General features: G+C 31.4%; 4 protein-coding genes, 1 long non-coding RNA gene and 4 other non-coding genes across 12 annotated transcripts; 5 read left to right on the top strand and 4 right to left on the bottom strand.

Moving 5' to 3' along the window:
- Positions 1-1,068: 1,068 nt before the first annotated feature.
- LOC107032125 (basic blue protein-like) lies at positions 1,069-1,645 on the bottom strand. The gene is made up of 2 exons (XM_015233706.2): positions 1,409-1,645; positions 1,069-1,316 (listed from the first exon to the last, which is right to left on the bottom strand). The coding sequence occupies exons 1-2, from the start codon at positions 1,578-1,580 to the stop codon at positions 1,120-1,122; spliced, it is 369 nt and encodes a 122-aa protein (XP_015089192.1). The 5' UTR covers positions 1,581-1,645; the 3' UTR covers positions 1,069-1,119.
- Positions 1,646-3,644: 1,999 nt separating this feature from the next.
- On the bottom strand, positions 3,645-4,312 carry LOC107031002 (basic blue protein-like). The gene is made up of 2 exons (XM_015232201.2): positions 4,077-4,312; positions 3,645-3,965 (listed from the first exon to the last, which is right to left on the bottom strand). The coding sequence occupies exons 1-2, from the start codon at positions 4,246-4,248 to the stop codon at positions 3,769-3,771; spliced, it is 369 nt and encodes a 122-aa protein (XP_015087687.1). The 5' UTR covers positions 4,249-4,312; the 3' UTR covers positions 3,645-3,768.
- A 4,668-nt stretch (positions 4,313-8,980) lies between these two features.
- LOC107032221 (60S acidic ribosomal protein P1-like) lies at positions 8,981-9,937 on the top strand. 2 transcript variants are annotated; one of them, XM_015233838.2, is made up of 4 exons: positions 8,981-9,091; positions 9,199-9,287; positions 9,379-9,594; positions 9,697-9,937. In XM_015233838.2, exons 2-4 carry the CDS (start codon positions 9,219-9,221, stop codon positions 9,748-9,750), a joined length of 339 nt encoding a protein of 112 aa, XP_015089324.1. In that variant the 5' UTR covers positions 8,981-9,091; positions 9,199-9,218; the 3' UTR covers positions 9,751-9,937. The 2 variants fall into 2 exon arrangements, with proteins under 2 accessions (XP_015089324.1, XP_027774016.1); XM_027918215.1 differs by having other exon boundaries at positions 8,986-9,091; positions 9,193-9,287.
- Positions 9,938-11,373: 1,436 nt separating this feature from the next.
- Positions 11,374-12,639, bottom strand: LOC107029300. The gene is made up of 2 exons (XR_003579159.1): positions 12,341-12,639; positions 11,374-11,708 (listed from the first exon to the last, which is right to left on the bottom strand). It is a non-coding gene; the product is annotated as an uncharacterized LOC107029300 (long non-coding RNA).
- A 1,359-nt stretch (positions 12,640-13,998) lies between these two features.
- TRNAE-UUC lies at positions 13,999-14,070 on the top strand. The gene has a single exon. It is a non-coding gene; the product is annotated as a tRNA-Glu (tRNA).
- Positions 14,071-14,524: 454 nt separating this feature from the next.
- On the top strand, positions 14,525-14,596 carry TRNAE-UUC. The gene has a single exon. It is a non-coding gene; the product is annotated as a tRNA-Glu (tRNA).
- A 1,252-nt stretch (positions 14,597-15,848) lies between these two features.
- TRNAE-UUC lies at positions 15,849-15,920 on the top strand. Its single transcript has one exon. It is a non-coding gene; the product is annotated as a tRNA-Glu (tRNA).
- A 275-nt stretch (positions 15,921-16,195) lies between these two features.
- Positions 16,196-16,267, top strand: TRNAK-UUU. Its single transcript has one exon. It is a non-coding gene; the product is annotated as a tRNA-Lys (tRNA).
- A 232-nt stretch (positions 16,268-16,499) lies between these two features.
- On the bottom strand, positions 16,500-23,940 carry LOC107009340. Of its 3 annotated transcripts, none has more exons than XM_027918209.1 (7): positions 23,797-23,937; positions 23,245-23,385; positions 21,258-21,717; positions 18,872-19,182; positions 18,735-18,791; positions 17,259-17,674; positions 16,500-16,925 (listed from the first exon to the last, which is right to left on the bottom strand). In XM_027918209.1, exons 3-7 carry the CDS (start codon positions 21,653-21,655, stop codon positions 16,683-16,685), a joined length of 1,425 nt encoding a protein of 474 aa, XP_027774010.1. In that variant the 5' UTR covers positions 21,656-21,717; positions 23,245-23,385; positions 23,797-23,937; the 3' UTR covers positions 16,500-16,682. The 3 variants fall into 3 exon arrangements, with proteins under 3 accessions (XP_027774010.1, XP_027774013.1, XP_015064179.1); XM_027918212.1 differs by having other exon boundaries at positions 23,272-23,385; XM_015208693.2 differs by lacking the exon at positions 23,245-23,385 and having other exon boundaries at positions 23,797-23,940.
- Between the last annotated feature and the right edge of the window lie 256 nt (positions 23,941-24,196).

The raw sequence follows: 24,196 nt of genomic DNA, 5'->3' as shown, positions 1-24,196 counted from the left end.
GTACTTTTGGCCAAATGCCTCAAATTGTTCAACATTAATTCCACATTATATATACATATATCTAATTAATAATTTCATATCAGAGTTCAAGTTAAATAAAGTTAATATTCATGCGAATTTATATCTAATTTTGATTTCATATATCCATGATACATGTATATGAATGCGTGCCGTCAAATTGTGATCTTCAAGCCCATTGAGGAATATAGAACTGGGCCTAAAGAATAACTAGAAAATGGCCCATTGGTCCTAGAAGAAGGAAAGTCAAGAATATGGTAGTAATTGGGCTAGAGCAATTAACCGGAAATATACCTAACATGAGTTGTGGACCACAACTTAGTGGTGTAGCGGTAGGTCCTTAATCAGATGTCTCGGATCTGTGCACTCGAATGGAGAAAATTCTATCAGGGGCGCCACCACCAAATGGGTCTTGCAGAGAGAGTGATTCAAATTTAATCGGAGCTCCAATGTGGACTCCAGACACTACTTTTTCTTTTTTAGTCCTTCGAAAAAATTATGATATTATTTATATTTGGTAAATAATTTATTTCTAAACTTTTCATCTATTCTTAATGAGATGATTTATAAGTCCATAAAATCATTAAATTCTATTTGACCATAAATTTCAAAGGTCTTTTTTTTTTTCTTAATAAAATTTGTGTTTATAAGAGTTAAATTTTATGAAGTTCTAGCTAATACTACTATAAAAGGTGGTAACTTAGAAGCATTCATCTAAGTTCTAAGTCTGTACAATTAACACCTTTAAAAATTCCAAAAACCTTTGAATTAGACAAATTCCCATTTAGAGAAGTATAAATAAATAGCATGGAAATTAGAAGGATGTGCTATTTTCCTAGTAATATTCATGATGTTGTTTGCCATCAAAATAAGTAATGCATCAACAACTTATTATGTTGGAGATAGTAATGGTGTTAGCAATTGGCCTAATGGCAAGAATTTCAAAGTTGCTTGGTATGAAATTATTAGTATATCACTAGTAGACAAGTAAACACATCTATGTGGACGAAAGAAATAAAACATTATATTATATAGTTTTTAGTACTCCAAAGTTATAATTATCGACTTGAATGAAAATAAAGACTATAGAATTGGAGTAAGTTAATTGGCGGTAACAGCAGCCTTAACACCATTAGCACAATGTTGTCCGATAGTACAAATGAAATATGATGTTCCTTTTGTAAGAGTTATCTTATCATCTCCGGAAGAAAAAACTTGTCCACCAGCACCATTACAAGAGTTAAACCCTGCTTGGTCCACCTTCACCACATTGTGCGCTCCGGCTGGATACTTAAACTCTGTATTTTTATTAACATAAAAAAAATACATACACGTCAAGCACGGTTTTTCATCATTATTTGAATAGTAAATTTTACCAATAAAATCTTACCGATAACATCGCCAGTCTTGAAAGTCTTGCCATTAGGCCAACCATTCAATTGGAAACCCCATCCATTAGCATCACCAGCAAGAAATGTATCTGCTTTTGAAATGTTGGTTTGAAGGAAGATGCAAAGCATCATAGCAAAGGCAACAATTGTGACTTTGTTTACTCCATACATCTTTAATTTGAGAATTAATATATTTTATGAAACTATAGATAGATGCAATAAGGGGTTAGAATGAAGGCTCTTAGTGTTGTTGTGAGTGACAATTGAGTAAGAATGTAGGACTTTATATAGGGGACTTTACACATACAAAATCATAATATTGAAACCTTTTATAGTAACAAAGTTAAAAAAAATGTCCATTTTTTAGTGTCTTACTAACATTTAACAAAATGGTAAAATAAAAGGAAAAAAGAATTGAGTGAGTTTCCAAATATGCAAAAATGATGAGATGAGATGATAAGAAAAAAGATAAATGCAATTATTTTGAGTATTGAAGGGAGGAAGAATTCACATTATATATAGTTAAAATTCCTAATATGTATAGTCCATTTTGGTTCGATACATTTACAACTTCAATTTCTATCAATAACCAATTAATCCCCTTTTTTGTCCCAAAAAGTTGTTGACGTTTATTTAATTACTATATTTTGAGATTCATATCACGTGGACAATTTCTTATTTGTTTAATCGATTATTATGTTCCGAAAGTTGAATATCATGATTCAATCACTTATTAGAATCAATCACTTGTACGTTTTAGTGAATATTAGTCTAGAAACTCACAAATAGACTCGAGGAGGATATAATTTACACCTCAACTTTGAGACGATTTGGTGAGATTTTGAATTGAATTTCATATTGAACTTCGAGATCGAAGATATAACCTCATAAACGCCATTTGATAAACATAAGTAGTACTCATTTGTATGTCACTTATTTATCATATGTCAAATACAATATTGATGCACATGATATACATAGAATATATACTAAATATATGGATGATATACATATTTGTAGTCTTAGCAAAATATGACTTCAATTTTTTATTTTTATTTTATATCAAAACTAGTTTGAAAAAGTTGTAAATGCACCCAAACTTTATCGAGTAAAACTCAATTATGATACCATTGTGTCTTGGCTGCATCGAGTGCATTTAAAAATGAAAAAGAAAATTATTATTAATTAAGTTACGGAATTGTTTGAAAGTATCTACCAAAAAATAATAATAATGGTTGTGGTAGAATGATAAGTACTTCTTCATTTTTTCTAATTTTAAGTTTAAGAGTATCAATTTAAAATTTGAGTTCACATTAATTAAATAATTTTAATTATGGTTAAATGATTAAAAGAAATTGACAATACATTAAACATTTACTGATTTAACATAAGTACCGAATAAAATTAACTTCATTAAATTGATTTTTGAAAAAAAAATGATTTAGAAATTAGCACCTAATTTTATGAATTTGAATGTGAATATGCTGGACAAATTCTTTATAAAATGACAAAAAACATTATGTGTCATGTATATTGATCACATCTTATTCTCTTTTTTTCTGTCAAAATACTCATGAGCTATTAAATTATGAATTCTTTGGAACATTATCAATATTTTTCTCTATTTCTTTATGTAATTTTTCCTTTAGTAATATAATCTTATTCTTTTCTTCTTTTTTGAAAATTATATCAATCTTTTTTCTTTTATTCTTTACCGTTCTATATACCAAAAAGTTAATATTAAGATCCACAAAATGTATGAAGTGGAAGAGAATAAGATTTCTCATATACATAATTTTTATTAGTTATTGTTTGTTTATAAATGTCTTTTATCTGTGAAGCACTTGTCAATTTATTTTACTAAGCCATTATAAGAGAAAAAGAAAGACACCTTGATACATAAAATATTTATGTTAGAAAAATTTAAAAAGAATCGCATAGAGATATAAAGTTTATATAACTCTTAACCTAGAAGAAATTTAATTTGGTCATACTTTTCAAAAAAAATTGTAAATCTTGAAGTCTAATTTTTAATTAGTTATATATCTTCAAGTTATATACACAAGTGAATTGTATACTCCAAAGATATACAATATACAAGTGTCTGTGTAATTTTTCTAGTGAATAACTTAAATGATCATACATTAAACACATCATATCCGTTCATTAATGTTATGACGAAAGAAAGACAAAGTGCCAAAATAATTAGCTAATTTTATTTTTCACTAAAAGTACTCCACAAGCAAAACCCATGCATACATTTCATGAAATAAAATATTTTATATCATTGATATTCGAAATCATAATTATAAATGTGAAATAAAATCATTACATTTCGATACATATAGTTTGAAACAAATTAATTAGCTGTAATAGCAGCCTTGACACCTTCAGAACAATGTGGTCCGATAGTACAAATAAAATACGATGTCCCCTTTTCAAGTGGTATTTTGTCATCTCCTGAATTGTAAACTTGTCCCCCACTAGTCTTGCAAGAGTCATATTCTTCCTGGCTCACTTTTACCACATTGTGCTCATCAACTTTATATTTAAATTCTGAAAAGAAAAAAAAAAGTATAAATATAGTCAAAAAAATAAAATTAAATAGTGAAAATGACATGAATAGATAATTTTTTTTTAACCAAGATTTTATTAATATATTATTACCAATAACATCACCAACGTTGAAAGTTTTGCCGTTAGGCCAACCATTCATATTAAAACCCCAACCTTTACCATCACCAGCAGGATATGTAGCTGCATTTGAGATGTTGAATTGAAGTAAAATGCACAACATCATAACAATGACAATAATTGTGGCTTTGCTTACTCCAAACATGTTGAAAAATGGATGTATTAATTAGATATATGCAAAAAGGATTAGAATGAAAGATGTTCTTGATATTGGTGTGCTAATTGAGTAAGAATATAGGTCATTATATAGGTATTTTTTTCAACTCAATATTTATTGGATTTGAAATATTTTACTTGTTATTGATGTTACTTTTATCTGTAATTAAATATAATTTCCTCATAAGAGATTTTAGTGTAACAAATTTAAAAGGTTTTTATTTCTATGTTGACTCAATAAAATTTTACAAAAGCAAAAAAAGGGGAAATTTTATAGAGCTTCTAGAAATGCAAAGTGAATAATATTGTTGTTGGTTAAAAAAAAGATTGTTGTGCAATATATTATAAGAAGAAAAATTGATATGTTTCTCACAGATGCAAAGTGAGAAGAATAATTTGCTATTATTCTAAAGTAAATGTAAATTCTTAACTAATATATTAAAATTTTATACATTTTCAACTGACTTTAATTTAGAGTTATTCATTGTTGGGTGGATGATTAAATTTTAGTGTTAAGTACAAAAATTTATTATATTTGGGGCTACTTACATTTATTTTATTTCGAAATTTTTTTAATGATTAAGTCTTGAACTTGTTATTGCTCTCAGAAACATACCATGATTATTCGGTACGTTGCAAATGCTACACTACATGATGAGAGAATGTACGTAAAATTGCTTACCCGAGGCGACAACCGACACCAATGGAAAATAATTATCTAAATCAATTCATCAAGTCTATTACTTAATTGTTCGAGAGAATTGTTTGAAACTTTTTTTTCATACTTACCCTTCGTTTGAAAAGGTTGTTAACTACTTTACATTTTCTAATTGAATAGTTCTAGAATAATCAAAAGAGTAATAATAAAAATAGTTTTTAATTTATGTCCTTAAATAATTTTTTTAAGGGTGTGCCAAATCTCAGTACTTCATGATAGACTAGAGAAAATCACACTAGACATATGTATATGTATATATCTGGAGCGATTCACATATATCTGGGATATTAAATATATGGACAGTGGCGCGAGATGGAGAGGAGTGAGGAAGTCGAACGAGATTTGCTATGTATGATGTATCCCAACTACATATATATCAATCTATTTAGATACAATGTATCTATAACAAATTTACACATAAATTTGACCCATGTATCTGAAAACATGTTTTTAACAAAAAAAAAAGTATTTTTAAACATGTATCTAGACGTATCTTGAGACACTAAAATCTAATAAGATACATAATATTGCAAATCATAGTGTATCTAAATAGTTAGTTCCTAAACTAATGAGATTTATCTAAATTTCCTTTGCAAATTTGGTCCCCAAAATTATGCTAATGCGGTGTTTCTCCACTTTATAATTTTAATTTATAAGAGTATCAATTTAAAATTTGAGTTCACAAAAAATTATAATTATGATTAAATGATTAAAAAAATTGATAAATATCAGATATTTACTAATTTAACACAAGCACCGTTAAAATCAACTTCATTAAATTAATTTTTGAAAAAAAAAAGATTTAGAACTTAATTTCATGAATTTGAATATGATATATGGTGGACACATTCTTTATCAAAAATGACAAAAAATATTATGTGTCACGTATATTAATCACATCTTCTTCTCTTTTTTTTTTCCCGATAAAATACTTATGAGTTATTAAATTATAAATTCTTTAGAGTGCCATCAATATTTCTCTCATTTCTTTATGAAATTTTCCCTTCAGTAATATAATCTCAATCCTTTCTTTTTTTTTCGAAAAAATAAAAATAAAGATAAATTATAACAATAATAATAGTCATAAGTACCGAATAAAATAAACTTCATTGATTTGATTTTTGAAAAAAAAGGATTTAGAACTTAATTTTATGAATTTGAATGTGATATATACTGGACAGATTCTTTATCAAAAATGACAAAAAATATTATGTGTCACGTATATTAATCATATTGTTTTGACAAAATACTTATGAGTTATTAAATTATAAATTCTTTGGAACACTATCAATATTTCTCTCATTTTTTATAAAATTTTCCCTTTGGTAATATAATCTCAATCTTTTCTTCTTCTTTTTTTTGAAAAAATAAAATTAAATATAATATATATATATATATATATATATAAATATTATGCTAATGGTGTCAATATTGTTGGTCATACTAATTAAAAAAATGTAAATTTTAGAGTCTTGTTTTCTGCCAGTTGTATATCTTCAAGTCAAGTTATACACATCTTAATCATCAACACCAAAGATATGCCATATACAAGTGTTGTGTAATTTTTTCGAGTGAATAACTAAACGATCATATATTAAAGAATCACATTCATTCATCAGTATTAAATAAAGTGCCAAAATAATTACTCTAATTTTATCTTAATTCAAAGTACTCCACAAGCAAAACTCATGTATGCTTATCATGAAATAAAATATATTATATCATCAATATTCGAAATCATAACAGTAAATGTGAAATAAAATCATTATGTTTCGATACATATAATTTGAAATAAATTAATTAGCTGTAACAACAGCTTTGACACCATAAGAACAATGTTCTCTGAAAGTACAAATAAAATACGATATCCCCGTTTTTGTCATCTCCTGATTTAAAAACTTGTCCTCCACTAGTTTGGCAAGAGTCATATTGTTGCAGGCTCACTTTTACCACATTGTGCACACTAGCTGAATATTTAAATTCTGTAAAAAAAAAAAAAGAGTAAAACTTGATGTGCTAATTGAGTAAGAATATAGGCCATTATATAATTATTTTTTCAAACATTTACACTCACTATTTATTGAATTTGGAAAATCTTATTTATTATTGTTATTGTTATTTTTATTTGTAATTAATTATAATTTCCACATATTATAATATGTATTTTAGTGTAACAAACTTAAAAGCTCTTTATTAATATGTTGACTCAAATTTTTTTTAATAGTAAAAATGGGGGAATTTAATAGAGCTTCTACAAATGCAAAGTGTATAATATTGTTGTTGGTGAAAAAAATAATAGTAATAATATTGTTGTGGAATATACTATAAAAGAAAAGAATTGTTTTTCTCAGATGCAAAGTGAGAAGAATAATTTGCTATTATTATAAAGTAAATGTAAATTCTTAACGAATATATTGAAATTTAATACATTTGAAACTTCTTCTTTTTTAATTTAGAGTTAATCATTACTGTGTTGAATATTAAATTTTAGTGTAAAGTAAAAAAATCGCATATATTTTGGGGCTAGGTTATATTCTATTTCTGACTTTTTTCCAATTATAAAAATCTCAGACTTGTCATTGCTCTTGATACATTCCTTGGTTGTTCGATACATTATAAATGATACACTACTTAATAGGAGGGATGTATTTTTAGAGGGGATAAGAATGTATTTGAGAGGAGATTTTTGTAATTTTTAAAATGATAGAAAATTTTAGAGATTATGATATCTTAAGTTGTGTGTTTATTAAACTTTTCCTAAATTCGATAACTTACGAAAATCCCACCAGTTTGAGCAAATTACTAAGATACATGCTAGTTACATATCTTCTAAGATTTTGATACATCTAGATACATCGAGTTACACGTATTTGAGATACATGTGAATCACACTTAATACACTATATACATGTATATGGTGTAGTTTGCATGCATCTGAGGTACATAAGCAAATCTCGATCATTTTTCTAATATATCGCTCGGATATATGATATCCCATGGGAATAACACTATATGCATGTATATATTGTGTATTTTATGTGATTCACATGTATATCACATACATAGATAATCTTACTCACCGCACTGTCATCTCGATCGCCCACCATTTTTTATATATGGCTCGTGTATTTGATGTTCTATATACATGTGAATCAAGTATCTACCTTGAAATATGATATGAGATTATTAAATAGTGAAATAATATGTAAGTATTTCAAACTATAAGGAGAATTAGTTAATATGGTAGGAATATATGTATAATTAGGTAGTTTCTTCTATAATTTTAATAAAAATTGATTTGAGTCGAGTCTTGACCCGTTTTATAAACCATTATCCAATTTGTTTCTATCTAACCCATATTGATCAAAACAAATTTGAATTGAATTGGATATTAACACATTTGTTGTCTTGAATATTTGTGCAATTAAGTAGTTTATTTTATAAAAGTTAATAAAATTTGAGTCGGATTGAGTCTTGACCCTTTTTATAAACCATTATTCACCTGTTTCCACCCATGTTGATCCAAATAAATTTGAATTGAATTAGATATTGACACATTTGTTGTCTTGAATATTTGTGTAATTAATAATTTTTTTTATAGAACTTAATAAATTTGAGTCGGGTTGAATCTTGATCCGTTTTATAACCCATCATCCACCCAACCCGTGATCCAAACAAATTTGAATTGAATTGAATTTCGGTCCATTTATTGTCTTAATCAATTATGACTCACCAAAATTTAACCCAACTCGTCCAATTATCACCCCTAGATCACTCCTTCGTGTGTTCCAAATTTTCTTTTACACGAACTTTTCTATTTAATAAATAATATAATAACTCTATATTCATAATTTATTTTTTTTTACAAGTGAAAAAATAAATAAATTCTGTTTCAATAATCTCATTTATTAGGAAATATATGAAGTAATCTGACAGGGCTAATAGGCCCAATGTTTATTGGGCTTCATTTTTCAATATTGGGCCCCCAAAACCCTGCTAACGATGTGTTTCTCCACTTTATAAACCTCTCATCATCTCAAATCTCAAAACCCTAGCAGCAACAGCTCTGTAACAGCAGCCGAAGAAGCAGACCGCCATTTTCTTATCCTCTAAGGTACAAACCCTAATCAATTCATCTGCAGTATGACAATTTCATCTATATATGAAATAGGCATTTTCTAAGTCTTAGTTTCAATTTTGGTGAAAAAATTGTGGGAACAGGTAATTCGATTGAGTAGAAAATGTCGCTCGGAGAAATTGCTAGTACCTACGCTTGTTTGATCCTTCACGACGATGACATCGCCATCACCGTTAGTTTCTCTGCCTGATAAGTTTTTATACGGATCTGTTTTTTTATCGTTTTGTGAAGTATTCATTATGGTTTGTTTTGATTGTTAATAGGCAGAGAAGATTTCTGCTATTGTAAAAGCAGCAAATGTCTCAGTGGAGCCTTACTGGCCTCTCTTGTTCGCCAAGCTTGCCGAGAAGAAAAACATCTCAGATCTCATCATGAATGTTGGTGCCGGCGGTGGTGGTGTCGCTGCCGTTGCTGCCCCCGTCGGTGGTGCCGCCGCTGGTGGTGGTGCAGCAGCTGCCCCTGCTGCTGAAGAGAAGAAGGTAATGAACTGTTTCATCTTTTTTTTTTTCAAATTCGTTTAACCACAAGTTGCGCATATTAATAACTAACTGAGTGTTATTGTTTGTTGTATGTATGTACAGGAGGAGCCAAAGGAAGAAAGTGATGATGATATGGGATTCAGTTTGTTCGATTAGAAAGCTACCGTTAGTATGATCTGTTCTTTCGTTTCCAGAAAATATTGGTTAAAATTTTAGTTTTGATGTTTGAGATATTTGGAAAGTGTAAGAGTTAACATTTAATCATGATTTTGTTCTAGTTTTTTGCCGTAGTTTGAGCCATTTTTGTCAGTTCAATCAAATGTTTGTCCCTCTATTGTTACAATTTAATCGTCTGTTTCGTTATATCGTTGGTGATCTTTTACTTGTTAGGTTTTGCTTTAACAAGCATAAGAATACTCTTATTTGATATTAAAGATAGTAGAAAGTTGCTGTTGATAGTTAATTAAACATACCTATCTATTTTGGAGACTCTGTCTTGACAGTTTGGGATGTAAGGCTATGCCACTGTAGTTTTGACTTTGAGATGCAGTTTAACTGCCTTAGCCTACTGCCTGAATGGAAGTTGATTTGGAATTGTCTTCCATATTTACATGATATGCATTTGAACTGAGGTTTTCTCTATGCTTGAAAATATGTTCAGTAGATATCAGTAACAAGTGAGTAGGATCAGTTGTTTTAGGGAGTAGTCATTTGCGGCTATGGAGTTCTTTGGTGGCAATCTACGGGCAGTTTGAATATAATTGATCTGTCCTTAGATTTATGTAAGTTAGATGCTAGCCTTTTGATATCTATTTGTCCTTGAGCCTTGCCACTCCATTGTCCTTCCTTTGTTCATTTTAGTATTTATCAAATTGGTGAAACTTGGTTTTATCTATTTCCAAGCAAATGACCTATTTTAGCCAAGAACCCGCTTCAGCATGATATGATGTAATCATAGTGTTCACTATTTGATTTTAAATTCTTTATGAAATGGTTTTTGTTGGTTATTTTTTGTGAAATGTCTTTTGAAGAGATTGTCCTATTGAAACAGATATGAAATTTGTTTAGCGGAATTATATTTTTGCAGTCAAGTCTTCATCTTAAATACAAATGATGTATTAGTACAAAGCCACCAACTGTGAATTTGAGTCTGTTGAAGGTGTTCGTCTTTCATTTGGTGAAAAATCCTTCAAGCCACTGTTCCATGCTTGTGATTTAAGTGGTATTTGTGAGTAGTTGATGACTGTGGTATGTCCATTCAATAATACCTCTTTAACTATACATGCTAACCTCATTTCTCCCCCTACTACCTAGAAATCTTTGCCAGAATTTAGGACTTGTAATATTTAAGTTGTGGTAATGGCTATCTATCTCAATCCAAAAAATGCTCTAAACATTTTTTATGTGATGAAGAATCCACAAGTCACTGTCCCATGCTTGTGATTGAAACGATGTTTGTGAGTAGATTATATAGACCATGGTATGTCCATTCGCTATCTCTTTTAACTATATTTACTACCACCTCATTTCTCCCTCTATTACCTAAAAATCTATGCTTCAATGTAGAAGTACTATTATTATCAATGGTAAGGTTGGTAATGGCTTCGAGCAACTATCTGAGTTGTCACTTGAGTTAAACGAATACACCTTCCAGAGAAGGTCATTTGAATACTTATTAGCCTTGAAGCCATGATCGGCTCTTCCCATTTTCTACCTAATGCAAGACAAGTTCAAAATCATTAAACCTTCTGAAGACGTTTGTTAACAAAAGAAACATCATAAGCAGCGAAGGCGACACCTTTGATAAATAACATGTCTGATGTATGTAACATCAACTTAATAACGTATTATCCCCATGGACTTTAAACTTAAAGTGGATCTCCTCCTAGTTGACATTTGATGGTGATTATAGATTACATACAACAAAAAATCCAGTATAATACCACGGTAAGGTAGACCCTATCACTACCTTGTGACGAGAGGAAAATTGTTTCGGATAGGCCGGACTCAAAGAAAACTTGACTTGCCACTAGTCCACTATCGCCAGGCAACAGTTTCTCAATTTCAGGAAAATAATAATTTGCTTCATCCAACATCCAGTCCCCAGCCAGTTGCTAATTTCAAATCAAATAATGTAATCATTAAAACTAATCCAACAAGATGTATTAAACATCCAATAACAAAAGGTACCTCTAATTGTTTGAAAAATACTCATTACTGTGTAGAATAACATAAAGACTATCATCTTCTATATTATATTTTAAAAACTAAAAAACTGTTCAGTGCAACAGAATTTCGAAGGGATTGAATTGACAATTCCGTGGTCATCCAAAAGCTGTGTCTTCTCAATGATCTCATCACCAATAAAATGGATCTTGGCTTTGGTTGATCATTGTTTTATTAGTCGTCCTTGGGTTCGTCCATTACAAAACAAAATCATCGATTCAATATCATTCCATATTTATAAAAAAATTGAGATAATCAAACTATAGGCCTCTTTATCCATATAAGAAATACAAGTGGTATTATTTCCGTGCTTTTAATGAATTAGTAATGGAAATTTCATCCTAAGAACAACCAGTAGAGACAACCACAGAATGAGATTCATGACCATTGCACATGAATTTCATTCACAATAATAGCGATAACACCCAATAGATACACATAAACAACAATAACAACAATATAGTCAAGTGTAATTCACAAGTGAGGTCCGGAGAAGAACTAGAGTGTAAATAGATCTTACCCCTACATATTTCATCTGTTGGAGGTAGAGATGGAGGTTGTTTCCATACGCGCACAAAGTACGTAATCTTAGAGGTTTTGTGAAAGAGAGAGAGCTGCAGAGCTAGTTTGGCACTTTGGCCCCCTCCTCAGTCCTCAGCAAGCTGGGAGGTGGACAGAATGCCAAAATGGCTCTACACTGATACTCCTAAGAAACTCTTTTACTACACCATTCATCTTCCAGAAGATGCAAATATATATATAAGAGAGGGCTTTTTGATTTCTATATATAAATAAATGTAGTCTTTTTTTTTAGTCTTTAGGGGCGGATGTAGTGTACTAGTATATATTGTGGTTCATTTTAACCTAGCTTACACACAACTTTTTACTGGACATATTATTGTTGTTTTACGTTGAATTTACGCATGTAAAATTCGAATCTCGAATCCGCGTCTATATAATCTGACTTTGACTTTTTGAAAGTCTTTTTTGTTGAAAAAAAATGTAAAGAAATGGGGAAAGTGGGTGCATGAGCGTGCATGGTGGTTGTACGACTTAGTGGAAGGTAAAAGGGAAAGTTCACAAGTAAAAACAATGTTGCTTTTTTCCTTCTTCTTTACCTCATTCCCACGTTAAATCTTCTAATTTTGCTTCACTACTCTTGTACTTTATGTACAAAATATTACCCTTAATCTTCTTTTTGTAAAGTGAAGCATGCAGAGTTATAAATTTATAATGTAAGATGATATTCTTTCGTCTAACATTTCTATACTTAGTAATAATTTAACTTTTAAAATATTCATTTTTATATTTAATGAGATAATTTTTAAACTATACAAATGTCTATAACTTATTTTAGATCAAATCAAATTGATAGTCCATGGACCTGCATGATGATGATGATTCTGATAGCTGTAAGTATATGATTTGGTTTTTTGACTTTTGCAACAACAAAAAGGTGAGTGCAAATGGGGCTAGCTGCCACTGTCTCCCATTTACTAGGTATTCACCATTGTCAACTCACATCAATTCAACCCTTTTTCACATTTCAATCTCTCGTTTCGAATATTTTTTGTCGAAAAATTAACATAATTATATATACATACTGAATTAATTAATTTGTATATTTTAACTTTTTTAATAAAATTTTTTATTATATATTGTTAGCAAGAGAGAACTTTTTAAATGATAATTGGAGACAAAAGGAGGGATGAAAATAATGGTTTTATATGTTATCACATGATACCATTTTGGGTATTACTTTCACATTTAAATTAATTAATTCTACTTTCACATGATTGTTGTGTCACATATTTTCATCTGTCAATTTATATAATATATATAATACTTCTTATGCCAAAATATATATGGATAATTAAGAAAAAAAAGGTCATCTCGATCTAGTTTATATTTATATTCATGATAAATCTTGATAAAATGTAAATTATAATATGTATATATATGTATGATAAAAGTTGGAAAATTTTTGTAGAGTGAATTTTGACTAACATGAATATGAGTGATCCATTCTATTCTTGAATTCACATTCAATTTTTTAAAGCATTTACACTCACTGCATTCTAAAGTTATTGTCTTAAAATTTTTTGCTACATTACTTGTATGTCTTTTTGCAATCGATTTATGTCTAATTAAATTTAAGAGAAGAAATGAACACAAGCATCCGTTATCGTCCAGCGGTTAGGATATCTGGCTTTCACCCAGGAGACCCGGGTTCGATTCCCGGTAACGGAAATTTTTTTAATTGTTTTATAACGTATCATTTTTTTTTTTTGGAAAATTACATATAATGGCAAACTAATATATCAAATTAATGTTATAACCAAACTTTGATTTCACTGTGTCATGTAGCAAACTGTTTGTCAGCTCTCTCTCTCAAACTCTCGCTCGCTTCCTTTCGCTTTTATACAAATACAAATGTATGAAATGCGTTTGTATTTGTATAAAACGAGAAAAAATTGTATATACATATTTTCGTTTCCCTCTCCCAGATCTCGCTCGCCACCCTCGCTTCTATCGCTAATACAAACAGAAACGAAATGTATAAATTATGTATAATATTGGGAAAAGGATATTATATATTTAACCATTAGAATACATTGTGTTAGTTTGAAATGGACATATATTTTGCCATAATTAAATATCTGTTTTTGATTATAAATTTTAAGAGAAAAATTAATAACAAGCATCCGTTATCGTCCAGCGGTTAGGATATCTGGCTTTCACCCAGGAGACCCGGGTTCGATTCCCGGTAACGGAAATTTTCTTTTATTTACTCAGCTCTGTTGTTCAATAAATACATATTTAATTTTTTTTTTCTTTTTGGATAAATTAGCAAATAGAACCATCAAAGATGTCCTTGCAATATTTGTGTGATTTTTTATCATAGCTAAAGTAAATGCACTTTATTTATAATCAGGGCGGCTCAAGCGTATTAGTGACCTAAAGCAAAAATTCACTGCCCGAGGCCTCTGAAAGAAGGCGTTCTTTTGCATTGCACTTCTTCATGACGAACGGGACCTTAAACTTAAACTATTAATAACACTTACATAATTGGTTTCTTCTAGTTTTCATCTGATAATATATCTATTCTTATTTTAAATTATTTCTCATGAGATATAATACTCTAAATATGTCGAATTTCTTCTAATAATCCCTTCATTTTTCATGAATTGTTTATTTTTTTTTACAAATGGTATTCAAGACACGTGTCTTTTTTTTAAACACTGTCAAGCCACCTCTGTTTATCACTTTTCAGGAAAAACTATATAAATGAGCGAAAAACTCAGTATAATTACATCTTCATATTTCAATTTAATGTAATTTATTCTCTCAAAAAATAATAATTTACAACCCCATATACCCTCAAGGTTAATAATTTTCGTTTAACTGATATAAAATCAATATCATATATACAACTAATGAACAAAGTTGATATCTATACAGTAGCCTGTGCTAACACGATCCAATATATATTACATTATCTCAAACTGAAACCTCATATATAAGTTGAATTCTAACCAACAAGCCATCAAGCTGTTTGCACAAACAAATAAAAGATGTATCATGAACCAGCAAAACTACTGCTTATATTTAAGAGGAAAATAAATTGACATCTTCCTATATGGATCGGATCCTCCTCATGCCAAAATAAAATTAATAAGAATGAAAGTTTATCTCAAATGTTAATAAATCTTTAATAAATAAAAAGTGCTTGTCAAATATATGTTATTGAAATAAAAATATAACATTTTGATAAAAATAAATTTTGAATAAAATAAGATCGAAATTCCATTGAATATTCACATACAATCTTTTGAAGCTAAAAAAAAAAGGATAACCTGATGTACTAAATCTTCGCTAAGTATAAGATCGGACCACCATAACAAAATAAAACTTGTACGGTCCAACTTTCTAGAATACATTATATCAGTTGAAAATGGAGATATATTTTACCATAAAGTATTCATATTTCATTATTTTAAATTTGAGAGAAGAACTGAATACAAGCATCCGTTATCGTCCAGCGGTTAGGATATCTGGCTTTCACCCAGGAGACCCGGGTTCGATTCCCGGTAACGGAAATTTTCTTAATCGTTTTATAATGAATCAGTTTTTTTTTTAAAAAAAAAATTTACATATAATGGCAAACTAATAAATCAAAATTAAATGTTATAACCAAACTTTGATTTCACAGTGTCATGTTGCAAACTGTTTATCAATATCTCTCTCAAACTCTCGCTCGCTTTCTTTCGCTTTTATACAAATACATTATATTAGTTTGAAATGGACATGTATCTTGCCATAATTAAATATGTGTATTTATCATGATGTTTAAGAGAAAAATTGATAACGGGCATCCGTTATCGTCCAGCGGTTAGGATATCTGGCTTTTACCCAGGAGACCCGGGTTCGATTCCCGGTAACGGAATTTTTTAATGATATTTTTCTGATTATTAGGGCTGCGATAACCGAAAATTTGAGACAATCTATTGTAAATATAATTTTTTAATTTATTATTGGATTATCGACTAATCCATTTAAAATATTTTAAACTGTCAAAAATTAATAACCCGATAATTAAAAAAATCAAAACCATTACTAATAAATCAATAACATTTTTTAATCATCAGTTTCGATTCGATTTTGATTCTGACCGCAAATAATCCGAAGAAATAAGCAAATGAAGATGTTACTGTATGAAAGTAAACTAACTGCACTCAATCATGCTATTTGTCGACTAGAATATATACTCAATAAAATAAACGTACCATATTGACATGATTGAAATTGAGTAAATACAAGTTGTTTTGAGTTCCAAAAGAGAAGGAGAGTTGAGATGAAGATCAGTAATTCCGACCACCTCTCCGTCGAGCCTTCTTCTTCTTGTTCTTAGGAGCAGAAAGCTGGGAAATAGAGCGTATTTTCGGAGCTGGTTGATCATCGACTGGATCAGGATCTGGAACACTAGCTGGGATGGTCTCGTTTTTTAAAACCCGATGATTTTCTGCAGACTGGATCTTGAATTCCTCAAAGTTACTCATCTCTTCCTTCATTTTTTCATTGTAGATTAGAACGCCATCTTCAGACTACACATGGTTGAATCATCAGCAGTTCAATAGAAATGATCATCATAGTATCCATATGAAGAATATTCATGATCTAAAATACAAGCTTTCTTATTCATCCCTCACTTTATGAGCGAACAAAAGATTTAACCAGAAATCGATGGGTCAACTAACTTAAAGCCAGAAATAACAATGACACACAGAAAGAGTAAAATGCAAGCTTAATGAAAACAAATAAAAGCACATCCCCCATTTACCTACCTATTTTGAAAATCACGATTTTCTTTTTTGAAGGGTTAATGATAAATGATGAGTCATAGGTGCCTACATAGTGAGTTATATTGAAGTACTCACATTGGTGTTTGTACCCATAAGTAAGGAACAATCTGTGCTTTCAATCACATCAGGGACGTTCACTGCCTGTCCATGTCTTGCAGCTGCATTGTCAGGAGGCATAACCATATTATACTCAGATATCAACTGTGATACAACATCATGTGATCCCGCTGGCATTTTGCCCCGATTGTCTTGAAGAAGGGCAGAACTTCGAGCAGAGCTGCCCAAAACATTACATGGTAGAAGCGAATTCAAGTCACCTGTGCTGGAGAACATCCCATTCTCACTTGTTACCTTGTCAAGTCTAGTTTTAAGCTGGATAACTTGTGACTGAAGAACCCCAATTTTGTGGAGTATTTTTTCCAGGGAAGCATCACCATCAGCAGGATGTTGGTGCAAGTCATCATCAGCATTGATCTTGTCAGAGCAGATGGCTACAGAATTAAGAAGTGAAATGATTTGATTCTTCGAACAATTAGAAGAAAGAACAGAAGAACTAAGCACACGCAAAAGGTGTGCTTAAATATAATATTCAATGATCATACTATTTAAATTTTATTTTGTGGAAAGATATTAGTTATGTTGTTATTGTATTTTTTAAAGTTAATACTTTATAATTTTCAATTCAATGTGATCAAATGTTGAAGAAATAACTAGTCTTCCTTCAAAAGTAGTGCTTTTTTGGAGGAACCGACACGGGTGCAGCAACATTTTTGGAGAGTCCAGAAACTTAGGTCTTAATCATTTAGTGTTTAAATTATCATTGTTCCCACCAATTACTAACAGTCGCTATCACCTGGCCTATCACCTTCATGTTATAATTACATCCACTACCACCTCAACGTCAAAATCAGCCACTACTACCTCACCGTCACAATCAGCCACTACCACCATTAAGGTCAATTTCTACTACAAACCATCTTCACCATCACAACTAGCACTGTTTCCAACTATCACCACCAGTCTTAACCAACCAGTCTGATGAAACCTAACTGACAGTGCAGTCTCGAGCCACCACCTAACCGCTCACACCAAGCAATCTTCTACCTTTCAATGAAAGTACTAATTATTCTAACTGATCAATGGAAGTAGAATAGGACTTGTGGCATATTGACAGAATGAGAGGTCACCAGCAATAGGCAATTAGGGATCAACTTCACTAACAAATCTCAGGTACACAGAAAAGGAAAAGTTCTAACTGAACTGGAAAACTTCAATCTTTAACATCTCCCTGCAACATTAAAGAAACTTGTACTCAAGAAATAATTGTAAATTCTTAACCAAACAGCAGCTGTGTTGCACAAGAAGTCGTAATTCCATATAGCTTCCAAACATAGCCTATGTTGTGTGTGCAAATAGCCATTAATAGAAGACTTGAATAGGAACAACATATGCATTGCTACCATTTTAATGTTATCAAATTATTTTTCCACCAAGAAGCAACAAAGAACCACAACAACTGCAACTGAAATTAAGAAAAGGATGCATTCGAACCTATAATGTCCAACTCGTTATCCAGAAAAGAACCATCAGCACTTGAATTTCTTTTTTCTGCATGTCATAAATACAAATTCATGATTTGGAAATGAAAATGTGAAACTAGGCTAAAGGACAATGAGGGGAAATATTACCAAAGAAAGAGAACAAGGGATGATGAGACATATAAGCTGCTATATCCAATGTATCTTCAGTTCTTCTTCTCTTCTTTCTCTTCACAACATTATCTCTTAAACTATTACAAGAGAATGGAAGTGACTTTGAACCTAAATCTTCCAATGGAACACTTCCAATTTGAAGCTTCATCTGGTGGTTCTCATCCCGCATTTGTTTCTCATACTTCCGACTTTGAGACTGAAGCAGATGAAGTTTCAATTCAATCAACTTGCATCGCTGCCTAATAGGTTGAATAAAGTCTCTCCAATGAGGTGTCACCTTTTTCCTCCTAAAGGAAAGAAAAAAAGAAACATGTTAAGATTTTTCATATATATTTTTTACTCTAGAAAGGGCACAAAACACCACAAGGGACTACACTATCCCCCTAAGCCCATGTTGAACCTGACACTAAGTCACATAAGTCAAGGATGATATCATTAGCCTGTTATGTCTGTGAACAAGAAATTCAAGTTACTTAACAGCAAGTTCATGGTCAGACTAGGTTGAACAACTACCCTAGGGGGTAGCCTGACGGTTGAAGATCAGAATAACGACCTTAGGAACCTGGTTCAAACCCAGAAGCAGCGACACAGTATGAATTCTTTCTATATGCTCAAACCTTGGTGGCTCAGTTAGCCAACACCTATACTGAACGGCAAAATACCAAGTGAATTAGTCAAGGCGCGCACAAGCTTGCCCGACCACCACCATTATCCAAAAAAAAAAACACCTTAGTTGAACCTAAATCATGCATAGATATTTCTACCTATACTGAATGGTAAAATACCAAGAGAATTAGTTGAGGCGAGCACGATTGTCCAATAAAGGAAAACACCTTAGTTGAACAACTAAACCATGCAATAGATATTTCTTCATAGCAAACCAATCCTTCAATGTAACATGAAAATTGACTTCAATAGATTAAATCAATCCCTGCAAATTCACTTTCAGAAGGCAGTTGAATGACTGGGAGGTCATGAGAGTTGCTGATTTTTTCAACACCGTGGACACCTTCACTTGACTGTAGATGGGAGGATGAACTATGATGGACAGGAGATGATCGAGGAGTGTTCAAAGTCAGCAAAGCTAATAAGTTGATAGATCAAGCAAATCATCAGGGTACAAGATGGCCTTGGAAGCAAATATGGAATTGTAGAATACCTCACAAAGTATCACGCTTTGTCTGGTTAAAAGCTAAGGAAGCGGGCGGTCGTTACATAGGACAATGTCATGAAGAGGGGGATAACCTTGTGCTCTAGGTGCTTCCTATGTGGTGAAACATCAGAGACTGTCAACCATCTATTTTTACTTGCAATTATACCCAACATTTATGGGGAATATCTCTGATCCTCAAAGGACTTTCCTGGACCAAGCCAAGGAAGGTGGCTGAGGCCTTAATGAGTTGGGAGGAAGAAGGGGTACATGCTAAGGACAAAGGTAAATGGAGAATTATCCCTAGTGCTATATGGTGGGTTATCTGAAAAGAGAGTAATTCAAGATGTTATACTGAACAATGTGCAGAAAGTTAAACTTAACTGCATTCTAAGTTTTTTTGGTGTATTTCGTTATACTCAAATGAAACTATCTCTATCATTGAAGTTCTAGACTCTATTTAGTTATAGAGAAGTGAGATTAGTAAACTTGTATATAAGATTTCAATATAACCAGTGTATTGTTTTGAGATATACTACAAGGTTACCTAGTTCGAAAGAAGAAATGTCCAGAAAGACAGCTCGAGTTCTGCAATCAGTTTCATTTTCTGATGAATAAGCGAGGAACTATAACGATTATTCGCATATGAAGCATCACAATTCAGAGGGAGAAACTGTGAATCACTTGCTACTACATTGCAATTTTGCGTGGCAAATTTGGTGCATGTTTCTCAATCTTTATGGGGTCTATTGGGACATACCAGCAAATGTTAAACAACTTCTGAGCTGTTGGCAGAGGTAAGGAACAAGTAAGAAGAAGAAGATCTGTAAGGTCATTACTCTGCATTATATGTAGAATCTGGCTAGAGAGGAACGAACATAAGATGCTTTAGGAGAATGAGGAGAATGTTCTATTGCAAAACATACATGTATCCAAAATTTTAAAAAAAGAATTGGTGCAATGCAGATTTTTCTGCTGATAACGGCATAATGCTGGAGTTCTTGAAATCTTTACAGCTTTGAAGTATTCATATCCAGCAAATCTTTTTGTACTTTGTCTCAGTACCAGCTTGGTACTGAACCTTTATACATAAAATTTACCTTTATTCATCACAAATATGAAGCATATAAGTCAAAGCATCAGAAACCAAACTGCAGACTACAGGAAAAAAGGGCTATGCAATAAATAAAATCTAGGAGAAGGAATACATACGTCATCCTAAATATGTCACCAAATCCACTAAATGCCAGTTCTGATGTAGCATCACCGCTGTATTCTGATGTACACTCGATATCATTCATAGTTGTGCAATACTCTGAATCAGAAAAAATACTCCCAAAAGAACTTGAACTTTCTGTCAACTCCTCTTTATCTGATTGCACCAGCACATTATCAGCAGGATCTGTACATTCTATTATATCAATATCATCGTCCTCAATGCCATGGGGTTCCTCCTTTACTTGTTCAGCCAAGGAGGTATGGTCTTCATAGTTGCTAGCACAATTTACATGACTAGCTTCAAGTTCTTTAGAATCACTTCCATTCTGCTTCTTTGCCGAAGGCTCTACAATCATGTCTATATTTTGCTTGTTCTCTAATTCACATCGCATTTTGCAGTATCTTACAATTCAAACCATTCTCAGCACATCGAGAGAAAATATGTGCAAACAACCTGCCATGGAAAAGGGGAATTGCTAATAAGAAACTCCAAGACAAAATACATAAGATTTACTTTCTTTTGCAAGTCCATCCCTTTTTGCAGGGTTGATCCTTTATTATTTCCGAAAATAAATTATAAAGACATCCTTTATTGTTTCAAAAATATAATAAAGTAAAAAGAAAATATTTGCTTTATACATTCCCAAAACTGAAAGTACCAACAATTGCTTCAGATTTTCAGATGGCATTCACTGTAACACGTTATCAATAAGTTAAAATGCAGTTTCAAGCACCAAGTAATGCTAGTTTTTTGAAACTGAAAGTAGTGCTAGTTCAAGTTCATCTGTTGAGGGATTAGAAATTGGTTTCCTTATATGATCATGAACAATCCTCACTTCATGAGCGTTAAATCAGGCCCAACGTTAATTTTCTTATCACAACATTAGAGCAAAAAGAGGTCATAGATTCTAGTCTTGACACTAATCATTATCGAAAAGAAAACTCCACATACTCTGCTCATGAAAAAATTCAAATCCATACATGAGGGGCATGTTGAATGCACCATTAAATAAATAATAGTGTGCTCTCTCTAGCTTAAACTTTTAGATGAAATGTTCACACACTTCTCCTCATATAGTCTTGACATCCTCACCTCATATAGTCTTGACATCCTCATCTCATGTATTAGTTTCTGAGGTTGAATTACGCTAGGTGCATCTCCTTTATTAATCCAAAATGCTAAACTTTCAACCATTCAATGTGTCATTAAAATCTAAAAAGTTACCCTTCACCATATATATCATCTTAGCTTTCAAGTTTCAACTGGTAAATTTTTGTTGTACTTTCTTGTTCCTATTCTGCAGTTAACTCTGCTATTATAGCCGTTTTTCTGCAATCCCTTATCCAAATTGAAATCTATCTAGAACTTATGTAAGAACGGGAATTTGCAGCAGTTTGTTGCATACTCCTTAGCATGAAACTATAAACAGTACTCGTAATAATTAAAGAATATACATATGAATAAAATGAACAGATACTTTGAAAAAAATAAATAGAAAATTAAGTGGTCCATATCCTCCTCTCTCTCTCTATCTTCTCACAAGCACACATTATCAACACACCATTTATCACAGAGATCCTAGATGATTAACAAAAGTCTACTCCAAATGATATGAATTATGATACTAACGAAACAGACACACAGAAAACAAAAGGATGATCAACAAGATCAAACTAAGCTAAATCAGTCATTGAAGGAAATAAAATGTTTAGCAAGAATTAGCTGTGCATCGTGGGAAATAATTTTTAAATGGGTTTGCTATAGCTTCAATCATAGTGAACTTCCAATTAAACAAGAATATCTAAAATGAGTGAAAAGGAACAGAGAAGAAAAAAGAAATAGCTTTTCTCTAGAATCAAGATTCAAGGCATCAAAAAATAAAAAAATGAAGTACTCAAGGTACAAATGAAGTTGGAATGAAACCATTAGAGGTAAGATTTCCACAATAAATAAAAAGCCATGTACAATTTTCCTATCTACCTAAGTCATGGTGGGCAGAATTTGTACCAACACTAGTGGAAGGACGCAAATATCTGGCAGAGCTATCTAGTACTACCAGCACCTTTCACCTTTGTCCTGCTGAGAACATTTCACCGAGAAGACGGTAGGCCCAGCCACCACCTTAGTTATTTTTTAAAAAAATCGTTATAATCAAACAAAAACTGAGAGATTCAAGAGTGCCCAGTACAATTTCTGACTAAATAGCACCAAACCCAAGCATTCCCAGAAAATCAAAACTTTTTCAAGAAAATAAAATCAGAACTTTTCAAGAAAATCGGAAATTTTCAAGAAAAACAGAAATTTCAAGAAAACCAGAGCTGCTCTAGTGTTAAATTGTAAATTCCATACAGACCTTAGAATTCTCCTAACAGACAACAGAAGAACTTACAAAAACAACAACAAAACAGTGGTCTTTGAAAAACTCCCCAATTCAAGATATGATCATTTATTGCAAGAAAGTAAATCAAAGTGCCGAAACGTCAAGACCCATCTCTAAAATTCAATCAAAAAGTGAAGAAAAAGTAATCTTACAGAAATACAAGAACTTCCAATTCTCAAGAAACAGTCCGATTCAAAAGTTCTGAACAGACTAATTCTCCGTCGAGTGGCCTGGCCTGGCAGGGTGGGGGTGGGGGTGGGGTATATACTTGGGGAAGAAGCAGAAAGAGAAAACGGATTCCTTCCGCATAGGAAACAGTTTTACTTCATTTTTTTTTATTTTCATTTATAATATAAACATTATAAAAATATTATTTTGCTGATTTTTGGAAAAAACTTTTATTTAATTGAGTGGTAAATATATGCTAGTACTAATTTTAATTTTTATGGGATGTCTGCATGCGTTAAAGGTAATATAATAATTAATACTAAGAGTTTTTCCTTTTTTATCACCCGATCAATTTTCGTACACTTAAATTAATTTTAAATTAAT

This window comes from Solanum pennellii, chromosome 1, assembly GCF_001406875.1.
Source record: "Solanum pennellii chromosome 1, SPENNV200".
Classification (NCBI taxonomy): Eukaryota; Viridiplantae; Streptophyta; class Magnoliopsida; order Solanales; family Solanaceae; genus Solanum; species Solanum pennellii.
Note: the sequence above shows the minus strand (reverse complement) of the source record. Positions and strands in the feature narration are given on the sequence as shown.